This window comes from Mercenaria mercenaria, chromosome 3 (genome assembly GCF_021730395.1).
Source record: "Mercenaria mercenaria strain notata chromosome 3, MADL_Memer_1, whole genome shotgun sequence".
Taxonomy (NCBI): Eukaryota; Metazoa; Mollusca; class Bivalvia; order Venerida; family Veneridae; genus Mercenaria; species Mercenaria mercenaria.
Window position 1 is genome coordinate 33,420,216 of NC_069363.1, and position 24,480 is coordinate 33,444,695.

The following is a 24,480-nucleotide window of genomic DNA, read 5'->3' on the forward strand; positions in this document are numbered from 1 at the left end:
TGAACTGGGTACTTCAACAAAATATGATCTTACTACATCCTGCATAACAACAATAACAAAGGGCCATAACTCTAACTATGGTTCTAGCAAATTTTCAGCAAAGCAAGGATGTTTTACCTGTAAATTCTCCTCAAACTACTGATATGCCTTGTTATAACAAACAGGACTTGACTGGCCTCTTCATCCCTGTCCGCCTCCACAAACTCATTGAGTAAATAGTCCAAGTCTAACTGGAAACTCGGACTTGTTGTGTTACGACTTTCATTGCTGTGTACTGACACATTATCTGAAATTGAAAATAAATGAAAGAATTAACATTCGCCTACCAGAATTCCAAAAATGCTTTTGAAATGTTTGCATCTTTAGAATTTTAAAAGCCTTGAAAATGTTACAACTTCAAAAAAAAAAAACCTGACAACTGTTTGCTGAATATCTGTCCAATGTTCGAACGTTAGCAAAGCATTGTGGAGACCACAGTCAAGTTATATTTTTATCGCTTGGATAAAAACAACACCCTACTCCTACACCACTGTGCCTCCCAGGTTCCACAAAAACTGCAAAACGTTTAGCCGAGCGCAAATGTTACATATGACATGTAAATTCTATTAAATCAAAGATTCAAGGCACTTACCCATTGGCAGTGGTGTGCGAGTCCTGATATTTGACAGATCTGGAGATGCTGTTCCATCCATAGTGAACTCTGGGTATTCTACTATATGATCTCTCTCAAACATGCCCTCATATATACGCCCATTCTTAAATGTGAATTTTCCCTGTAATGTAATTTGAATACAAACATTTAACATTCCTTGACATGCAAATACATTGAAAACATTCAAGTTCAATATAAGGTAAACTTAATTTGTTTCCTGAAAAATATAATCAATTTCAAAATGATATTTAATTGTTCTAATAAATTCAATCACATAATCTAGGTCTCAAGAGGAATGGCTAACCATATAATAACTAGAAGGTGTTTTTGCCACAAAAATAAACGTCTCCCCCTATGTATTCTAAGGATGGAAGAAAGGCATGTTTGTTTTTTTATCTTTAGCTCTGCTAGCCATTATGTGCAGCAAAGCAGAATGTGTTGGCGATATGCACAACTAGGCTTGGTACTGACCACTCCAGTGATGTTTCATCAAAATCTGTCCAGCAGTTTGACCTGTGAAAGCCAGACAAGATTTTTCTATTTTTAGCTCTGGCGGTCATTTTGTGCAGCGAAGCGAACGTGCCAGCGACATGCACACCTGGGGTTGTTACTGATAACTCCTGTGAAGTTTCATCGAAATGCAGCCAGCAGTTTGACCTGTGAAAGCCGGACAAGATTTTTCTACCTTTAGTTCTGGCGGCCAATTTGTGCAGCGAAGCAGAATGTGTTGGCAATATGCACAACTAGGCTTTGTACTGACCACTCCTGTGAAGTTTCGTCGAATCTGTCCAGCAGTTTGACCTGTGAAAGCTGGACAATATTTTTTTATTTTTTAGCTCTGGTGGCCATTTTGTGCAGCGAAGCAGAACGAGCCAGCAATATGCACAACTAGGGTTGGTACTGATCACTCCTGTGAAGTTTCATAGAAATTCAGCCAGCAGTTTGACCTGTGAAAGCCGGACAAGATTTTTTCTATCTTTAGCTCTGGGGGCCATTTTGTACAGCGAAGCGGATCGTATCGGAGATATGCACAACTAGGTTTAGTACTGATCACTCCTATGAAGTTTTGCCGAAATCTGGCCAGCAGTTTGACCTGTGAAAGCCAGACAAGATTTTTCTATTTTTACTTCTTGTGGCCACTTTGTGCAGCGAAGCAGAACGTGCCGGCAATATGCACAACTAGGCTTGGTACTGATCACTCCTGTGAAGTTTTGTGGAAATCTGTCCAGCAGTTTGACCTGTGAAAGCCGGACAAGCTTAATACGGACAGACAGCTGGACGGACAGACAGCGAAGGCAAAAACAATGTCTCCCCCACCTATGGGGAGACATAATTATTCTTACAGGGAAATTTACATAATCTAATTTCAAAATTTTCATACCTTTCCATGTTTCATATTATTTTTCCATCCACCTTCATACTTAGCACCATTTGCATAATAGAATGTACCATATCCATGACGTAACCCATTGACAAAATCACCATCATACATGTTTCTTAGTGGATACTGTGAGCCGTGGACACGGCGCAGCAACCAAATGTGCTGGCCTACACCATGCTATAAATAGCAATACAAAAATATTTATTTCTATTTACATCAGTTAGTGTTCTGTGAAACCATTTAATACTGTGGGCATAAAATTTCATGGTTTCAGTACAAGTGGCTGTTTTAAAGGAACAAAAATTCACAGATTTTTTGTTGGTACATGTATTCATGGATTTTAATTTTTAAAGGTACAATAAATGGTAATTTTACTGGTTCATTGTGATTAAATTTAGTTGAATCAACCACGATATCCATCAAAATTAGTGCCCAAGGGATGTTAATAATTTTACTGATATTTAAACTGAAAGTAAAAGCTCTAGAGAATATGCTTAATTAATGGACTTGCTGTCTATATGATTTAAAATATTTATAGAAATAAAATTAATTGTAAACATGACAATAATAGCAAAAATAAATTTGAGATTTTACAAAACTGTGTCCCATTGTACAACAGACAAAATCATTCATTTGTTCTGAATAAACTACATTCAGAACAAGAATCATGGTTCATAAAAGCTCAAATTTTGTCTGAGCCATTTGAAGCACATCGGCTGTGAAAGTAAGATATATGCATAATTTTCAGGCCAAAGGACACTTCTAGGTAATTACAGCTAATGTAATTGTGTACAGACATATATATAGTGCTCTATACCTGTATTCCATTTTCCCACTGTCCTGTGTATATTTGGTCTCTGTCTACCCATTTCATTGTGCCTTCTCCATGCCGTACATTGTTGAACCACATACCCTGGTACATGTTACCGCTTGGATACTGTCTAGTACCCCAGCCGTGACGTACATTGTTTATCCAGTCTCCATCATAGGATGACTTTCCCTCACCGTCATAGTCCATACGTCCCTGCCATCAGAATATTCTGCTTGTTGAGTTTAACATCATACCAATATCATTGTTATATTGTAACTTTCCAGTGTTTAAGGATGGTCATCATGGCAGAAGACCCTAGGTGCCCCTCCAAGCATTATTGCAGGCATCTAGGTAGAACCACCAACCTTCCATAAGGCAGCTGGATGGCTTCTTCACATAAAGAATTCTGAACCCCAAGTGTGGTTTTGAACCAACAGGGGTGAGAAGCCAGTGATATGAAGTCCTTACATGCGTATATCATATCCATAATTTATAACATAGTCTTAAGTGCATGAAGACATTGTCTATTTCTATTTAGTTACATGTTGTTTTTCTCTATTTCTATTTAGTTACATGTTGTTTTTCTTTAATTCAGTCACTTAGACAGGTTGCAAGATCATACATGTACATGTACTTGTAGTAAATTTCTATATGTAAAACAAATGTTTCAGGTGTCAAAATTCAAAACATCACAGAGCACAGGCTGTTCTTGAAATATAGCTTTACACAGTGGACTGTACTGGTAAAAGCATTTTGAACTTTGTAGAGTTACCTGCAGCGATTTGGTTAAATTTATCAAATCACTTCAGCAGATGCTTACTGTTACATGTAAGGATTTTCAACATGTACACAGTCATATGAAATCACATCTTCTCTAGTATTCAATGAATATAACTTATCACAAACCAGAAATTCAGTAATTTAATTTAAGTTAACCCTTATCATGCTGGACACGACTGATTCTGCCTTTTTGTGACCAATGTAGATCATGATCAGCCTGCACATCCATGCAGTCTGATCATGATTTGCACTGTTCGCCAGTCAGTATCTTTTTGGTAAGCACCCCTTTTAACAGACAATGGTAATGTCCAAATTGAAACATGGACAAGTTCATTGTAAATATTTAGCGGGGTAAGGACTAAAACAGGAAAACCTGCATGAAAGAAGTTTAATTAAATTCCATAACAGGAATATCATCACTTCTCACAAAACTTTGATTTATGCTTCCAGTCTTTCATTCATGATTTTAAGCTAGATACTAAATTTATCCAGCAAAACCAGAATTACATCTTGATATTTTAGTTTTCTTCACAGACTTAAAGTTAATTACCTTGCCATGTCTCTTCCCCATTGCCCAGTCTCCACTGTATGACATTGTGTTATTTCTACATTTGAAAGTACCCACTCCATGTCTCTTACCACAAACAACATCACCATCATAGGAACTTAAATATACAACAGAGTAGGCACTCAAAATACAGAAATGAGCCGTGCCATGAGAAAACCAACATAGTGAGTGTGCGACCAGCATGGATCCAGACCAGCCTGCGCATCCGCGCAGTCTGGTCAGGATCCATGCTGTTCGCTAACAGTTTCTTCAATTCCAATAGGCTTTAAAAGCGAACAGCATGGAGCCTGACCAGACTGAGCAGATGCGCAGGCTGGTCTGGATCCATGCTGGTCGCAAACCCACTATGTTGATTTTCTCATGGCACGGCTCAAATAACTATCAACTTCATGTAACTAGAAATGTCATTTCAAAACACACTGTACTTACAGATATCAAACATAGACAGCCAGAAATTTAAAGGAACTGAGTGGTAGAAATTCAAAGAATTCATACATCATGGACAGTCATTTAGCACACCTAGATTTTTGTTTACATTTTCCAGAAAACAGTAAACTATTAAAAGTTATCTTTTTATGCAATGATTCAAAAACAAATACTTCTGAATACATAATCTACTACAGAAAAGTTCATAAATGTTCTTAAATGTGGACTTTTTCTTCAAAATTGCAGGTCAATTACGGTATGAATCTTAATATATTTATAGGTTATTAGCTTTGTATCGGGAAATATGCACGAGTTCTTCAGCGGAAATATTGCGCGACTTTAAAAGCGCAATATTTTTCTGCTAAAGAACGAGTGCATATTTCCCGATACAAAGATAATAACCTTTTTATTACATACACATCTACACCTATAAATATAGTGTAAGTATCATAAATATGTTCAATAGCCTAAATAGGATTGACAATACTGAACTAAATAGAAACTAGAAAATGCTTTTGTAAAAAAGCGCATGTCTCCCCCAATGCAAAGTCCTATAGGCAAGAAGTCAATAGGGGTCAGGAGCGAAAGTCAAAGAGACACTGAATGTTGGCTGCAATAAGAATCATCTACTTGGCATGTCCAGTCATCCCGCTAAATTTCAACACTCGTGGCCTAGTGGTTCTCAAGTCACTGTTCAGGCTCCTGTGACCCTGACCTTTGATCAAGTGACCTCAAAATAAATAGGGGTCATGTACTCTGCATGTCCAATCATCCTATTAAGTTTCAACATTGTAGGTCAAGTGGTTCTCAAGTTATTTCCAAAAAATGATTTTACATGAACAGGCCACTGTGACCTTGACCTTTAACAGACTGACCCCAAAATCAATAGGGGTCATCTACTCTGCATGTTCAATCATCCTATGAAGTTTCAACATTCTGGGTCAAGTGGTTCTCAAGTTATTGATCGGAACTGGTTATCAATGTTCAGGCCCCTGTGACCTTGACCTTTAACGGAGTGACCCCAAAAACAATAAGGGTCATTTACTCTGCATGAACAATCATCCTATGAACTTTCAACATTCTGGGTCGAGAGGTTCTCAAGTTATTGATTGGAAATGGTTTTCCATGTTCAGGCCCCTGTGGCCTTGACCTTTCACAGAGTGACCCTAAATCGTTAGGGTTCATCTACTCTGCATGACCAATCATCCTACGAAGTTTCATCATTCTGGGTCAAATGGTTCTCAAGTTACTGACCGGAAATGGTTTTCAATGTGCGGGCCCCTGTGACCTTGACCTTTCACAGAGTGACCCCAAAATCGTTAGGGGTCATCTACTCTTTATGACCAATCATCCTATTAAGTTTCAACATTCTGGTTCAAGTGGTTCTCAAGTTACTGACCGGAAATGGTTTTCAATGTTCGGGCCACTGTGACCTTGACCTTTAATGGAGTGACCCCAAAATCGATAAGGGTCATCTACTTTGCATGTACAATCATCCTATTAAGTTTCAACATTCTGGGTCAAGTGGTTCTCTAGTTATTGATCAGAAATGGTTTTCAATGTTCAGGCCCCTGTGACCTTGACCTTTGACGGAGTGATCCCATAATCAATAAGGGTCATCTACTCTTTATGACCAATCATCCTATCAAGTTTCAACATTCTGGGTCAGGTGGTTCTCTAGTTATTGATTGGAAATGGTTTTCAATGTTCAGGCCCCTGTGACCTTGACCTTTGACGGAGTGACCCCAAAATCAATAGGGGTCATTTACTCTTCATGATCAATCATCCTATGAAGTTTCAACATTCTGGGTCAAGTGGTTCTCTAGTTATTGATCGGAAATGGTTTTCAATGTTCAGGCCCATGTGACCTTGACCTTTGACGGAGTGACCCCAAAATCATTAGGGGTCATCTTCTCTTCATGACCAATCATCCTATGAAGTTTCAACATTCTGGGTCAAGTGGTTCTCTAGTTATTGATCGGAAATGGTTTTCAATGTTCAGGCCCCTGTGACCTTGACCTTTGATGGAGTGACCCCAAAAACAATAGGGGTCGTCTACTCCAGCAGCCCTACAACCCTATGAAGTTTGAAGGTTCTAGGTCAAATGGTTCTCCAGTTATTGCTCGGAAATGAAGTGTGACGTACGGATGGACAGACGGACAGGGCAAAAACAATATGTTTCCTGGGGGAGACATAAAAAAAATAGTGCAACAACAAACACTGAATTACGTCACACACCCAATATGAAATTCAGGCGTCAGTATATGCAAAAATATTGACGTTTCCGGTACCAGTGTAATTTAACGGGGAATAGAAACGAGTATGTAATAATGTAAATTTCAGATAATTTGAATTTCCCTTGGAGTGTTTAATAAAAAAAATTAAAACTAGGAAGAAATGTTTTGTCAATACTATGAAGGTAAATACCCTTGATGTTTGGTGTTCTGTACAAATATTAATCATCTACCATAAATAGATAGATCAACAAACTAATTGGATCATAGCATTTCTTTGAAGGAAGATTTTTTATTTTGTCTGATTTTACTGGCCAAGTGTCAATAACATAGGTCATACTTCAATATAATTCCAAAATATTTATTTAAGTTTAATTAAACAGTTTCTATATTTAATTGTACATTATATTTTATTGCTATATCATGACACAAGTTTAGCAGTAAAAGTCATTGTACAAAAGGAAGTAAAAGTCATTGTAAAAACAAGAGCTGTCTCCACAGAATGACACATTCCCCCGATGGCACTTTGAATGAATAGTTATGGCCGATGTTAGAGTTTAGGACTTTTGACCTACGGACCTGGGTATTGCGCACGACATGTCGTCTTACTGTGCCACACATTCATGCGTAGTTATTTTAAAATCCATGCATGAATGACAAAGATATGGACCGGACATGCCCATAATTGCACTATCATGAAATATGACCTTTAACGTCTAAGTGTGACCTTGACCTTTGAGCTACGGACCTGGGTCTTGCGCGCGGCACATCGTCTTACTGTGGTACACATTCATGCCAAGTTATTTGAAAATCCATCCATAGATGACAAAGATATGGACCGGACACGAAAGCACTATCATGAAAAATGACCTTTAACGTCTAAGTGTGACCTTGACCTTTGAGCTACGGACCTGGGTCTTGCGCGTGACACGTCGTCTTACTGTGGTACACATTCATGCCAAGTTATTTGAAAATCCATCCATGGATGACAAAGATATGGACCAGACATGAAAATTGCGGACAGACTGACAGACTGTTCAAAAACTATATGCCTCCCTTTGGGGGCATAATAAATTAAATTTTTGTTTATTGCTAGTTTTAATGGACATAACTGAAACAGCCACATAAAATGACTATATTGCATGGTACTATTAACCTTTAGCCTGCTGCCGGCAAAAGATTTTGGCTTTGCGACCAGTGCAGACCAAGATCAGCCTGCACAGATCATGGTCTGCACTGTTCGCTATTCAGTCAGTTAATTTTCAGTGAACACCCCTTTAGATAATGAATGGTACTGTCCAAATTGAATGACAGACCAGTCCATTTTAGAAATTTAGCAGGCTAAGGGTTAATGTGTCTCATATAGCGGGCCAAATCCTGATATTATCTGCTGTCACAATATTCATGTTACAATTTCCCTCTTTCTTTCTGATTGTCAAAGGTTAATTGAAATACAATACTGGTGCATTTCAGTCTCATGAGGATAAAAGAAGTTGTTTTGGTGTCATAATGAATAAGATAAATTATTTTGAATTAAAAATAATTTGATTTATTTATCCAAGAAATACTTGTTATGCTCGTTGCTATGCATGTCACACGGTTATCTCTCGGTCTTTTCTTATAATTGGTTCCCGTCTTTCTGACTGATACGAATTACACATAATTTCTGAGCTGAGAACAATCTTAATAAAGGCTTATAAAAGCAAACAAGAGCTGTCGGATGACAGCGCGCTCGACTATTCGAAGAATTGATTGAAGAATGGGGCCAAAATATTTCCATAGATTTTCAGACTAAACAAAAAAATGGATTAAACAAAAAATGTTCCTGTATTTGTGGATTTCGATTAGTCTTGCACTAAATGACAATGTGTGACCATGATGGCAAATATGTTAAGTTATATGTTAGGCAAACCATGGACTTATATGAAAAATTTAACTAATTTCTAAGTCCAAAAAGGGCCATAATTCAGTCAAAATAGTTGACAGAGTTATGTACTCTTGCCTACAGATGGAAATCATGTTGATAAACTAGTGTTAAAAGTTTCAAAGCCACAGTTCAAACAGTTTTGACAAACGCTGACTTGTAAGAAAAACTGAACAATTTCAAAGTCCAAAAAGGGCCACAATTCAGTCAAAATAATTGTCAGAGTTATGTACTCTTGCCTACAGATGGAAATCATAATGATAAACAAGTGTTTAAAGTTTAAAAGCCATATGTCAAATAGTCTTGACAAAACATGGACATTACAAAACAGAACCAATTTCCAAGTTCAAAAAGGGCCATAATTCAGCCAAAAAAGATGAGAGAGTTACGTACTCTTGCCTACTGATAGAGACTATTATACTAAACAAGATATAAAAGTTTCAAAGCCATATGTCAAACACTTTACACAAAATAAAACTGGTACGAAAAACTTAACCAAGATTTCTAAGTCAAAAGGGGCCATAATTCAGTCAAAATGCTTGATGGAGTTATGTACTCTTGCCTACAACTGGACATTGTGATGGTAAACAAGTGTTGAAAGTTTCAAAGCTTTATCTCAAAAGACTTTGTCAAAATGTGGACTGGTACGAAAAACTTAACCAAGATTTCTAAGTCAAAAAGGGGCCATAATTCAACCAAAATGCTTGATGAAGTTATGTACTCTTGCCTACAACTAAACATGGTGATGGTAAACAAGTGTTGAAAGTTTCAAAGCTTTATCTCAAAAGACTTTGTCAAAATATGAACTGGTACGAAAAACTTAACCAAGATTTCTAAGTCAAAAGGGGCCATAATTCAGTCAAAATGCTTGACAGAGTTATGTACTCTTGCCTATAACTGGACATGGTGATGGTAAACAAGTGTTGAAAGTTTCAAAGCTTAATCTCAAAAGACTTTGTCAAAATGTGGACTGGTATGAAAAACTTAACCAGGGTGTGACATTGACGCCGACGCCGACGCCGACGCCGTGGTGAGTAGGATAGCTCTACTTATTCTTCGAATAGTCGAGCTAAAAACATGTGCAGCCTTTCTCACTTACGTCGTAGTCTACCTGTAAAGAACATCGAGCTTACAATTTTTCCCCGCCCGCCTCAGCCCGCAAAAGCTACCATATTTTTTATTACTAAGATTGTCTCATTTAAAATAATGAAGGCCATAATGGAACACCATAGTTAACAGTTCTATTTTTTGTAAATGGTAGGTAATGCATGTTACATTTCCAATGAATGTTTAATAGATCAAATATAATACCAGACTAGGCAAACAATCCTATTATGTACTAAAAACTGGAGTAGGAGTTGATATTTCATGGCTGACATTTAAACAAAAGGTTGTGTATATAAATGTTCATCTACAATAACCAGTGACAAATTACTCAGTTTTTGTTTGTAATTTGATTCAATGACACAGTCTTATTAATAAGTCTTTTTTAGTTATTGATATAATCTTCTTTTACAATATTAAAAGCATCTGACAAACTTTCTGTTTAATACACGCATTTAATACATAATATGTTATATCAATGTTAAAAATTCCTTCAACTTGATGCAATCCTATATATTTAAACTGTATAAAAATACAGATGAAAGACATTGGTCATATACAGTCTAACCTGTCTTAAGCAGTCAACCAGGGGAAACAGAAAATTTGGCTGCTTAAGCCAGGTGACCGCTGATTGGAGGGGCAGCCAGTATATATATATTTCTGACTTCTGACCAGTGTTCAATCATAACTTTAAGCCTGTTTCTTTTTCGTTTTACTCTTATCATTTTACCAGATACTTTGGCGTGCATTTACATTCGCAATACTAACAGTCTTCTTAGCAGTGAATTGAGAAGCTCATGTCTTTTTGTATTTAGACATTAACTTCTTCAACGACCGTGAAGTGGGCATGTTTTTGTACCTGGCGTCAACAAACTTTTCATTGGTCAAAAATTGTGGTGAAGTCACGCGAAACTAAGCAATCACGTTTCTCAAAAATCGGGTATCATTGGCGATTCTCGCCTAAAATTTGGTTTTGAAAGAAACATGGCCGCTGAAAGGGGTTGGGAGGAAACTCTGGTGGCCGCTGACTGCGAATGGGAGGTGACTGCTGAAAAATTAGTGATGAAATAGAGGAAAATCCATGGGGGGCATCATAAAATGACTGCTGAACGGAGGTGACCGCTGATCGGAAGTGACCGTTAGTACAGGTTAGACTGTATTTGATACACATAATACAGCTTTCAATATTCCATACATTAATAATGCTAACAATGTACTGAATATTAAATTTTGTAATTTTTCAAAGAATGATAGGGAGATACAGTGGTGCAAGGGTTACGAGCAGAGCAAATATACAGACAGGAGTGCAATTTGATTACAAGCTTCACAGTCTCTTATCAAAGTGTAGGTACTGGTCACAAACCCCATTTACTGTATTTTCTGGACAATTAAGGCCGTGGCCTATATGTTAAAAAAAGAGAAATTTTCAGGGGTGCGGCCTATGCGTCGAAGCGGCCTATATGTCATTTTATTTTTTTTAAATGTGCCTTTCATGCAGCCTATACAACAGTTTTAATTTTTCACTTGCATTTTGAAAGCTGTTGAAATTCAACTTACGATTTTATCTCAGCGTATGCAACAACTTTCAGCTTGAACTCAGTGGTGTAACTTTTTCTTTTAGATGGACTTGCGCTGGATATTCCAGTGTCGATTTCAGACAATTTGCTCTTTCTCGTCGGTGAAGCCATATTTTGCTTATCCGATCGGATCAAGTTAAATGTACAGAATGGACAATTTTGCTGAGAAGGCCTTTGAAAACAGCTCACGAAAACTTACATTTCGGACTTAACAGTTCACTGCATTCGACGGATTAACAAGTGTGATTACCAGTAAATTCAACCGACTTCAATGACTATTTATCGAGGACAGTCTTTATATGACATGGTAAAGTTCGCCACATTGCGGTGTATAGGCCACAGCCAATATGCCGGAGTGGCCTATACCTTAAATTTTATTTCTGATATAGTTAAAATATACGGCTGCAGCCAATACGGTGCAGCGGCCTATTGTCCGGAAAATACGGTAAAATCGTAAAAATCCTCTACACAATCATTATGAAATAAATAGATTTAGGTAATATAGTTAAAGGGCATTCTTGGGTAAAAAATCTGAATACTTGGAAACTGTTTTTTAATACCTTCCATCCGGCCACTGATAGATGCCTTTCCCAGTCACCTGGTTTCTCATAAACTCTCCCTGAAATAAAAAAAAACATCGATGTATCAAAGAGGCTGAATTTGTACAAGATTTGAAAAGACATATGTTACATAATATTTCTTTTCTCACATATACTGACACTATCACTATTTATGGAGATAGCAAATTATTCACATATACAGACACTTTCATTATTAATGAAGACTGCAAAGTATTAATTCACATACAGTTTTAGTGTTCAAATATACAGAGACTATCAGCATTTATGCAGATCACAATGTGTTCACATATACAGACACTATCACATTCATGGAGATAGCAATGTTTTCACAGATGCAGACACTACAATAATTTATAGAGATGGCAAAATGTTCAAATATACAGACACTATCACTACTTAAGATGGGAGTATTCGCTGCTTAAATATACAGACACTTTTGCCAAATGTATTCACAACACTATCACCATTCAAAGAGATGGCAGTGCTCACATATATTTTTAGACACTAATGACAAATTTTATGGGGGCAACAGTGTTCTAATATACAGACACTAACACCATTTTTTGAGATGATGATGCTATTAATATGTTCACATATACAAACAATATCACCATTTAATTAAACTAAATATACAAACAATATCACCATTTAATAAAACTAAATATACAAACAATATCACCATTTAATTAAACTAAATATACAAACAATATCACCATTTAATTAAACTACATATACTACGGCAATCACTTTCACTAGACTGCTGTAACATGACCTGGTGCTTGGCACTTGGTCACTGCAAGATTTGGGCATAGATTCACAAAATATAAATGCAGTCATCAAACATTTGGCAGAAGTATTGACTGCTAGTACTGGCTAGACAAAAAAAACACTATGTTCATGGTTTCGTATCGTATGTTTTTATATTCCTTATTTTCAAGTTTTTAAATTAATAAACTGCATACAGCGAAATCAATTTAAACCAGAACCCTTGAAAATGGAAACTCCTCAAAACTGCACAAATATTTTTGACTGGAATAAGTTCCTTCTACTGAAAATAACATACTACATTACTCTATACCTGAAACCCCTAAAAACTGAACTTTTCATTTGGTCTAGAGGTTATCTGGTATATATATAACCTTTTGTCTAGTCTTCTAATAAAATGACAGTAATGCTTGAAACATTAAACTATAAAAGGATAAAAGACTTCAGCTTCGACAACATAGTATGAAAGCATCAGAGAAATCTTTATTTCCCTTGACAACAGTTTCACACACATTCTTTGAATTGTCTTGAGAACATAAACTCTTCTTTCAAATGTTCAAAGCCAATCAAAGAATATTGAGTTTTCTGAATTTACTGGTCAAAGACAGCACGCAAGTAATGGAGTTTAATGCCCATGGCAAGCCAGCTTTCACGTATGCTGCTGGAACAATCAATTGCATTGAATAGGTAATGACTTACTATCACAGGTTAATATTGATTCCAAGCTTCAGAAATGGTTCCTTCATTAATATTTCAATAGGAAATCAAACTTTAGACATCCCCATTGTATTACTTCGGTAGGACCAACATAACATTGAATAAATTCTAGATGAAACATAAATAATCAGAAGTTTTATATTTCCTGTGCACATTGCATAACATAATATGCACGATAATATGCATTTTGCTGACAGTGCAACTCTATCTGATGGGCCCCATCATTAAAACATCATGTGGTTGTTACCAGCATCCATTATTCAGTGTGACGCTTATCAGTATCTAAGAAAAAGTCTAAAATTTTACTATAACATAACAAATATTGCTTTTTCAAACCAGAATGAATTGATTACTTTCAGGTCTTCAATTTCTGACAGTGCCATGCATGTTCCACCAAAGTTAACCACCAAAGTTAAGTCTTAAAAAACATTTTATATTTTACTGCCAGCATACCTTGTAACCTTTTAGAAGAAAATTCCAGCTAAAATCCTACATTGTTTGGGGCCACAACCCATTACTAAATTTAGTGGTGTCATGGCAGCTGATTTATGTAATAACTTATCGAACAGTGTTTATTCGAAACCTGCACTTTTTACTAGAAGAACTTCAAGTAGACACAATTCTGGACACTCCAGGAGCTTTATTAATAATAATACAGTTCAGGTAAATGTATTTATGAAATTAGCAAGATATAAGTCAAACTGGAACAGCTTCCCTGTTTTACTGAATGGTTTATACTGAAAACAGCCCAAAGGGCTGTATCTCTGAAATTATGATATTCTTATATCAACATTATGCAAATCAAGGCTGATCATTTACAAAAATTTCAACCAATTCCACCTCATGCTTAACAATACATTTGACATACAGAATTTTTGAGAAAATAAAAAGAGAAAAAAAATAAAATAAAATAGTGTTTCATTTATTAAAGTGTCACCTCTACTAGAAGAGACTGACATGACATTGTGTGGTTTATGAGACACCTACGGTTATTGAACAACATAAACTTCCCAATTTCATTTTTAATGCTAGGCAGGTTGGCAATTGGGAACTATTATTCAACAACCTGTCAGGTCACCAAAGTTTTCATCAAAAAGACCTACCTCTGATGGAACTCTAACACTTTTGACCTTCTGATTGTGGGCCAGGCATTTTATCCAGTAGGCCAAGACAACTCAGTTAATATAGAGGTATTTATTGCCATGTTGCCTGTAGTGACTAAGTGACATCTGGCTGAAATCAGACCTCAATGCCCATTATAAACCAAAAATTCATAAATCAACTTAAACTGAATGCAAAAATCAGACACAATTCTGTAAGTAGCTGTCAGGCATTAGTGAATGCAATATTGCTGCTATTGAAAGTAAATCACCATTCAGTCAATATCTTATTCTTTCTGACAAAAAAGCAAGTCCCGTACAAATTAACAGACATGAACGAGCTTAACAATAACAGTTTTGAATAAAATATTACTTTTCCATTTCCAAGTCTGAAACCGTTAATGTTATTCTAAGATTTTCAGTATGGATGAATGGAAAATGGTGGAAACTTAACAGTTAGTCAAACACACTGAAATAATGACCTTGCAGCAACATGAAAATGGCCCTTAAGATATTCTATACAAGATTTTTCAAGCATACAATGCACATTCACACAGGTATAGTAGGGCCTCTTAAAAGAAAGCAGAAATTCTAACATGGGTAAAACATAAATTCTAATAATAAACTTGATTTGAAAAGGGTTTTATTGACAGTTTTCTATCCTATTATTTGTCCTCTGTGCAAAAGTGCTTCTTAATGTTGAAGCAGTTTTGTAAGGTGACTTTACTGCCAGTCAGTCTACTCAGTGTTGCAGGATTTCGTGTCAGTATAAACTTGTTGTCCACAAGTAAATGACAACTTTCCTACAAGACTCAGTGGTGTAGGAGAAATGATGCAACGTCTTTTTAAACTGCCAAATAGAACATTTTGCCTCATGCATGACAGAACTCGTATCATCACCATTTGTAGCACTGACTTTACCTAACAAGCTTCTGCATTTGAAAACAGGAAATGAAATCACAATAGTGTTATTTAATATGGTAAATTCAATAAACCAACTACATAATTATATTATTGATTTAATGGACAAAATAATGAATTCCTTTATCATATTAATCCTGAGGGATTATGAAAACAAAGCAAAGCTAGTAAATTGTATAAAATGCAATGGGAACAAATAATCAACAACTCTTATTTCATCTGCCAAATTCAACCAGGCCAAACCAAAAACAAGAGGACCATGATGGTCCTGAATCACTCACCTCTTCCCACATGACCCAGTTTTGAGTATGACGTCGTTTTTTCTATTATTTGACATAGTGACCTAGTTTTTGAGCTCATGTGACCCAGTTTTGAACTTGACCTAGATATTATCAAGATAAAAATTCTGACCAATTTTCATGAAGATCCATTGAAAAATATGGTCTCTAGAGAGGTCACAAGGTTTTTCTATTATCTGACCTGTTGACCTAGTTTTCGAAGGTACGTGACCCTGTTTTGAACTTTACCTAGAAATCATCAAGGTGAACATTCTCACTAATTTTCATGAAGATCTCATGAAAAATATGGCCTCTAGAGAGGTCACAAGGTTTTTCTATTTTTATACCTACTGGCCTAGTTTTTGACCGCACGTGACACAGTTTCGAAACTGACCTAGATATCATCAAGGTGAACATTCAGATCAATTTTCATGAAGATCCATTGAAAAATATGGCCTCTAGAGAGGTCAAAAGATTTTAATAATTTTAGACCTACTGACCTAGTTTTTGACCGCAGTTGACCCAGTTTCAAATCTGACCTAGATATCATCAAGATGAACACTCAGACCAACTTTCATACAGATCCCATGAAAAGTAAGGCCTCTAGAGAGGTCACAATATTTTTTTATTATTTGACCTACTGACCTAGTTTTTTATGGCATGTGACCAATTTTCAAACTTGACCTAGATATCATCAAGGTGAACATTCTGACTAATTTCTATGGAGATCCATTCAAAAGTATGGCCTCTAGAGAGGTCACAAGGTTTTTCTATTTTTAGACCTACTGACCTAGTTTTTGACCGCACATGACCCTGTTTCGAACTTGACCTAGATATCATCAAGATGAACATTCAGACCAATTTTCATACAGATCCCATGAAAAATATGACCTTTAGAGACGTCACAAGGTTTTTCTATTTTTAGACCTACTGACCTAGTTTTTGAAGGCACGTGACCCACTTTTGAACCTGACCTAGATATCATCAAGGTGAACATTCAGACCAACTTTCATACAGATCCCATGAAAAATATGGCCTCTAGAGAGGTCACAAGGTTTCTCTATTATTTGATCTACTGACCTAGTTTTTGATGGCATATGACCCACTTTCGAACTTGACCTAGATATCATCAAGGTGAACAGTCTGACCAACTTTCATGAAGATCTCATGAAATATATGGCCTCTAGAGAGGTCACAAGGTTTTTCTATTTTTAGACCTACTGACCTAGTTTTTGAACGCACGTGACCCAGTTTCGAACCTGGCCTAGATATCAACAAGATGAACATTCAGACCAACTTTCATACAGATCCCAAGAAAAATATTGCCTTTAGAGAGGTCACAAGGCTTTTCTATTATTTGACCTACTGACCTAGATTTTGAAGGCACGTGACCCAGTTTCGAACTTGACCTAGATATCATCAAGGTGAACGTTCTGACCAATTTTCATGAAGATCTTGTGAAATATATGGCCTCTAGAGAGGGCACAAGGTTTTTCTATTTTTAGAGCTACTGACCTAGTTTTTGAGGCACGTGACCCAGTTTCGAACTTGACCTAGATATCATCAAGGTGAACATTCAGACCAATTTTCATGAAGATCTTGTGAAATATATGGCCTCTAGAGAGGTCACAAGGTTTTTCTATTTTTAGACCTACTGACCTAGTTTTTGAAGGCACGTGACCCAGTTTCGAACTTGACCTAGATATCATCAAGGTAAACATTCTGACTAACTTTCATAAAGATCCCATGAAAAATGTGACCTCTAGAGCGGTCACAAGCAAAAGTTTATGGACGCATGCACGCACGCACGGATGGACGGACGACGGACACCGCACGATCACAAAAGCTCACCTTGTCACTTTGTGACAGGTGAGCTAATAAAAGCGTAACAATTGTAACAAAACTGATAAGCATTACTTCAAAAGGTTGGTAAATGGTCTGACATGAAATACACACTACGGCACAAATTTTCACAAATATAAATAGTCAGATTTTTTTCTTGCAGCTGCTCAGAATTAAAATTATGTTTCACAACAAACATGACAAACCAAGTATATATGCAATTCATTTGACTGTCACCATAAAAGCAACATAAATGGGCCATTCTATGACAAAACCTGTGTTTGTGACAACTCTCAATTGAGATTTATAACAAAATATTCATGAAAAACATTCTTTTACCTTTCAAAACTGAAAACTCGATGAAATCATCTTCACTATTTCAAGACTTACAATGCCTTTAAGCAAGTCATTGAAGGCATTTAGAGATGCAATGTTAAGAACGACATGAAAGCAGTATGTCGTTGTCATGCACGGCATGTATTTTTCATGTCATTTATGTGACAAGATATGTCTACCACAAACTAAACATCATACTTTAAAGTTTAAAATGATTTTACTGAAAAATAACAACGGTGCATTTTCCATACACCTCTATATTCCCATGACGCATTTGCTTTGGAATTTTGGTTCCCATGACAACAAATAACATTTATTATTTGATTTGCCTACTTTTTCTACTTTCAGAATAATAAAGAAGAACTCTTTTATTGAATACCGGTAAGGACCAAATACAGATTCATTGAATCAGGCATTATGCCCACTAACAATTGTGTGGTAAAGATAAAATTGAAGCATGCTGCATTAGATGGGTATTTCCACTTATCAATAAATTAATAATAAATGAGTTTAGAAGTATCTATCTGATACCTGACTGGATCACTGGTTGGATAACAGACAGGAAAAATGGTTGTGTTGCTAACTGAATCACTAACTATATAACCACATAGATCACTGATTGGATCACTAACTAGATAACTGACTGAATCAATGACTAGATAACTGACTGAACCACTAAGTAGATAACTGACTGGAACACTGACTAGATAACTGCAGGGACTGTGTTTTAGGCGAAGTTGAGCGATAACTTCGCTTTAAAATATTTCACTTCGCCCTTCCCGCCCAGAGAAGCGAAGTTCAAGTCGCCCTAAAATCGGATGAAAGGAAAACATAATTGGCAATAAAGTGCGCCGAGGTTATACATCTCGGTTATGTAAAGTCTGTAAACACAATATGCAATACACAGGATGTCACCGGGAGGCACACGCGGCGAAACGTGTCCATGACAACAAAAGATGATCACTCGATTTCAGATTGAAGCCGCAGAATAAGCTGCTAATTGTTTGCATTTAATGTGATTGCAGTAAACGATAATTAAAGAATGAAAGAGCAATAATTAAAGTTGACCGAAATCGGAGATCAGAGAGCCCGAAGACTTCGTAAAACAGTGATAAATATTTTTCGAATTACAAACCTAATTACGTGTCAGTCGGCGCGTGGCGTGATTGACATCTGTCAGTAGCTAATAAACATACGACGCTCCGCCTACTGTCATACTTCTGTTTGTTGCAGGCGAACAACACTGAAATTGAAATTCACCGAGATTTTGACTGACAAAGCAGAACTTTCGAACTCGAGACGCATATCACAGATCGAGCCGACGCACGGGACACTTTTTTATGCGGGTCAAACTCGAGTTTTTCTTGATTTTCGCGGGTCAAAACACGGAACCTCGGGTCAACCGAACGCCCTCGGTACTTTATAAGGAGATGTCTTATCCAGTAATTCATGGTTTGGGATAAAAATCGTTTCAAAATTTTTATTGCCATCACAATGCAGACTACCCATTACTCCCGACGTTTATTTTTCAATCGGGATCTGCTTACTAATCATTTTAATAGATGCATTTCTCTTTCATTAAAAACATATAAGTTAAATATAAGACCCTTGACAAACTATTAAATCTGTTGTTTGATAAAAATAGCAGACAACTCTTTTAGTACATTTTGAAATGTGTTAAAGGGAGGTATTACATTTAACCAATTTTTAAATTTTTTATGTCAAAATACATAGTTTTAAAAAATACTGCCCCTGATTTTAAGTCTTTTATCTACTGATCAATATAAATAACACTTCATTGTAAGTTTGAGAGTTTTTTAAACTCTGTAGTTTGTCAAGTTGAAGGAACTACATATAATTTTTTTTTAACTCTAAATGCTCACATACGTGAAAAGGCGGCTCCAGGAAGAAAGAAATCCAAGAAATATTAAGTACTGGTTATATGAGGAAAGATTTGTTGTGTCAAGTTGTCAAACATTTTGCAGTAAAACTGTGCAAATATGTACTGTATTGTTGAAACGTTGCACCATTTTTATTTATGTCATAAAAATTTTAATAATAAATAAAAAGATAATACTACAAAAATGGAACTAAATAAACTGTTATTGTTATTTAATGCATGTAAGCAATGTCCTCAGGGATTTTTCTAGACCTCTAAAAAGGGCAGGGTGCTGCTAAAAAGGGGCAGGGTGCATTTTGCGCGTTGCGTACCTTTGTCTATGAAAATCATAAGGTAGATTTCCATGGTTTTTGTTGTAATGTCTACATTGTAAGTTACTATGTGCAGAAAGATTTGCAATGAATGTGAATGTCAGGAAAAAGCATTAATACCTGTTGGTATATATAACATGCTTATCATTTATAAATACATGTAGTTTGTTTTATGTTTGCATACATTATTTTTGTCTTGAAAGTTTTCTTGATTAGAAATATACCATAAAGATACTAGTCTATTGAATAATTTAATAATTCTGGTGCATATCTGTCATTATACATTCATTATATTACTAAACGTATCGTTGATACTCGTGTATAAATGCATAATTTTTTTTAATCCGGACCCCTCCCCCGAGAATCGTGGGTGCATATTATACAAAGGTGTAGACAATTTTCCAACTTCAAAATAACTTTGTTTACGATTTTCGCCATTTTGGTAAAGGGAAACTACTCTACGCGCTGACTGTCTACGCTAAATTCTGAGATTGCCGTTACGTTCTGCAAAAGATCGAGTGGTTTATTTTTCTTTTAAACAAAATTAATATCATACAAATTTAATAGTATTTTGATGAAATAAATATAACAAAATCATAGATATTCTGATAGGCGTACTGTTATCTTCAACTGAGATCAAACTGTGAACAACAAAATTGACACGAGGTGCCACGCTAATTGCCGATAATTACTGGCCATTAATCCGCATTTAATAAGCAGCAGACTTTGTTTTAAGATATGTTTTTTCACCTTTTTTATTCTGTTTTGCAGTTTGCTTTAATTGCTGACCTATCTAATTGTTGTTTGTTACGATTCGGTCGGCCGTCGTCTGCATGCCGATACTTCATACATGCCTCGGGCAAATACACAGCACCTGTGTATAGTCGGTGCGTGTCATAACTTCGTATCGATTGACAATTATTTGGGATGGTATTTTGACAGATGATTGATGGGCAGTTCGTTTAGAAATACTTAATTAATGGTAAAAGGGGCGGTGCTAAAAGGGCAAAGGGGTGCTGAAGAAAAGCAAAAGGGCGGCAATTTCGGGCAGAAGGGCGGCGCTAAAAATGGGCAGGGCGCTGCGCCCTGCTATTACGCTCTAGAAAAATCCCTAGTCCTGTCTCATGTTTGCCGAACTGCTCCTAAAATTTCAAAACTTCTCCCTATTTCCCCAGGAGGGGGAAGTCACTTCTCCCTAATTTTCCAGGCTAAGGTAGTCCCTGTAACTGACTGCACCACTGATATCTTGCTAGATCACTGACTAGATAACAGACTTAATCACTGACTAGATAACTGACTGGACCACTAAGTAGATAACTGACTGGAACACTAACTAGATAACTGACTGAATCATTGACTAGATAACTGACTGGACCACTAAGTAGATAACTGACTGGAACACTGACTAGATAACTGACTGCACCACTATTATAGATATCCTGCTAGATCACTGACTAGACAACAGACTGGATCATTGACTAGATAACAGACTGGATCACTGACTGGATAACTGACTGCACCACTAAGTAAATATCTTGCTAGATCATTGACTAGATAACTGATCAGATCACTGACTAGATAACTGACTGGATCACTGACTAGATAACTGTCTGGACCATTAAATAGATAACTACCTGAATCACTGACTAGATAACAAACTGGATCACTGACTAGATAACTGACTGGACCATTGAGTAGATAACTGACTGGATCACTGACTAGATAACTGACTGGATCACTAAGTAAATATTCTGCAAGATCACTGACTAGACAACTGATCAGATCATTGACTAGACAACTGACTGGATTACAGACTAGATACCAGCTGAATCATTACTACCCATGAAGTTGAACACTAGCATTTGAAGGTTTCAAGTCGTGTCAAAGTCACCTTTCACAAACCGACATCAAAGAATGCTGCTTCTCTACATGACGCATGTCAAGTTGAGTTCAGTAAAGTGCATTTTCTAATCAGTTTGTTGGACAGCCAATATTAAAGATTCCTCATTGATTTATGTAAAACTTTTTAAATAATATCCAAATTTACGAATTTTATGGTGATTTAAACCTATGTATGTACTGTACCCGTGTACACGCCAATATGCGTAAGCGATAAAACCAATAACATGACTGTGTACTGTGATTTATCTTCCAGTATTTTGGTCGACATTATTTCGACTACATATTGTGTAAACAAAACTACTATAAAACAAAAGGAATACAAACTGTATACAACTAGAGCTATCACTAAAGGTGATGAATGTACCCCCCACATGCACTGACACAGTACACTGAATTTGACACACACAAGACTGCATAATTATGTGGACTGTATGTATACAGTATAGTAACAAAAAACAAAGTCCCATAACTATGCAGAATATTTATCAAAAAGAATGTAACATGCACCATGCACAACTAGGGTTGGTACTGATCACTTGAGTGAAGTTTCATTAAATTGTGTGCAAGGGTTTGGTAGATTAGGCACGCACAAGATTGCATATGCAGGCTGTATGTACATAGTATGTTAACAAGAAACAAAGTCCCATAACTCTGCAATTTTTGTCGCTGAAAGAACCTTACATGCCCCATGCACAACTACTGTTGTTACTGATCAGTTGTGTGAAGTTTCATTAAATTGTGTCAAGGGGATGAGGAGAGATGGTGCGCACAAGATTGTGTCTATGTATATAGTATAGTAACAAAAAAACAAAGTCCCATAACTCTGCAAATTTTTTTTCTAAAAGAACCTAACATGCCCCATGCACAACTACTGTTGGTACTGATCACTTGTGTGAAGTTTCATTAAATTGTGTCAAGGGGATGAGGAGACATGGTGCGCACAAGATTGTGTCTATGTATATAGTATAGTAACAAAAAAACAAAGTCCCATAACTCTGCAAATTTTTTTTCTTAAAGAACCTAACATGCCCCATGCACAACTACTGTTGGTACTGATCACTTGTGTGAAGTTTCATTAAATTCTGTCAAGGGGATAAGGAGAGATGGTGCGCACAAGATTGCGTCTACGGACAGACGACCAGACGGACAGACAGACGGACAGACAGACAGACAGACAACCTGAAACCAGTATACCCCCCCTTACAACTTTGTTGTCGGGGGGTACAATAATGGTAAATTTCACGCAGATCATAAACAATATATTGACTATTTGGTTCGCTGCGAACCTTCGATTTCACATGTCAGCATTTGTGACGAACTTTTAGAAAACTGTCCGATTTCTATAATGAACAGATACAATCATAAGCGAAGGCGGGACCCTAAATTTAATGCAAGCGAAGGCGGGACCCTAATTGCATTTTCATTGGACACAATGCTGTTCGTTTCAACAGCGGAATGGCAGTGAACCGTACTGACATGTCAAATGTAACCCGCAGCTTTTCCTGTGACTGACGTCATTCAGATCAAAAGATACCGGCTTGTTGCCTTCAAACGCTAAAGTTCAACTTCGGGCGTAGTAACTAGATAACTGGCAGGGTCACTGACTGATTGATTGGCTTGATGGCTGACTATGACATTGATCAACATGCTAGAAACAGTCAGTTGCACGCAATAACATAAAAATCCTGTATCATGCAAAAGCAATATTTTCAGTGAAGGAAATCAAAAAGCTCACTGCCAGATTAGAAAATATAATAACATGTAAACCTTAATGTACTATAATGAAGACTGCATGAAAAACAGTTATAAGTTTAAAGATGCAAAGCAATCTTAGATAACTTCAAAAGTTTCATTTAAAATTATTATATGTATCTTTAAGATAAAAAGATGCCAGTTCCTTGAAAAAGAAAACTGTTATCAAGGGAGTGTGTTTTACTGTTACTTGGTTAATTATTTTTTTCAGTTTTGTTGACTGGCACAATAATACATCAAAGCAAATTATACCTGATCACCTGTACTCTGCACTTACATCTATATTGGCAAATTAAAATGTTTTAGAATAACTAGTTTAATCTTCCATAACCTTTATAAATGGTCATTAAACTCTAAAATATGTAAATACATTTACTGCCATGGCATATATCCAATATTCAACAAAGAATACGGAAGACATTTTAATAGTTAAATAACATACTTATTCAAGTTTTAGAAAGACTTGTGTCCTTCATAAGTTGTCTTCTAAAAACACATTACACTTTCCACATGTTAAAAAACCTCTTCAAACTAGGAACTTTCTTCAAATCATATTGAATAAATTAACTTACTCTGAAGGGAGTTTTCAAACATAAAATTTCCATCAAGTTAATGTTA

The 24,480-nt window shown here is 36.4% G+C and overlaps 1 protein-coding gene across 3 annotated transcripts in view; it reads right to left on the minus strand.

Annotated features, from left to right (window-relative positions):
• LOC123525144 (radial spoke head 10 homolog B-like) overlaps positions 1-24,480 on the minus strand; it is a 46,607-nt gene that overhangs the window by 14,581 nt on the left and 7,546 nt on the right. For all 3 annotated transcript variants that reach the window (XM_053538143.1, XM_053538144.1, XM_045303930.2), the window contains exons 3-8: positions 12,018-12,076; positions 4,175-4,289; positions 2,851-3,057; positions 2,034-2,210; positions 632-773; positions 118-286 (exon numbers count right to left, since the gene is read on the minus strand). In XM_053538143.1, the coding sequence (XP_053394118.1) occupies positions 118-286; positions 632-773; positions 2,034-2,210; positions 2,851-3,057; positions 4,175-4,289; positions 12,018-12,076 (869 nt within the window). The remainder of the gene's footprint in view (positions 1-117; positions 287-631; positions 774-2,033; positions 2,211-2,850; positions 3,058-4,174; positions 4,290-12,017; positions 12,077-24,480) is intronic.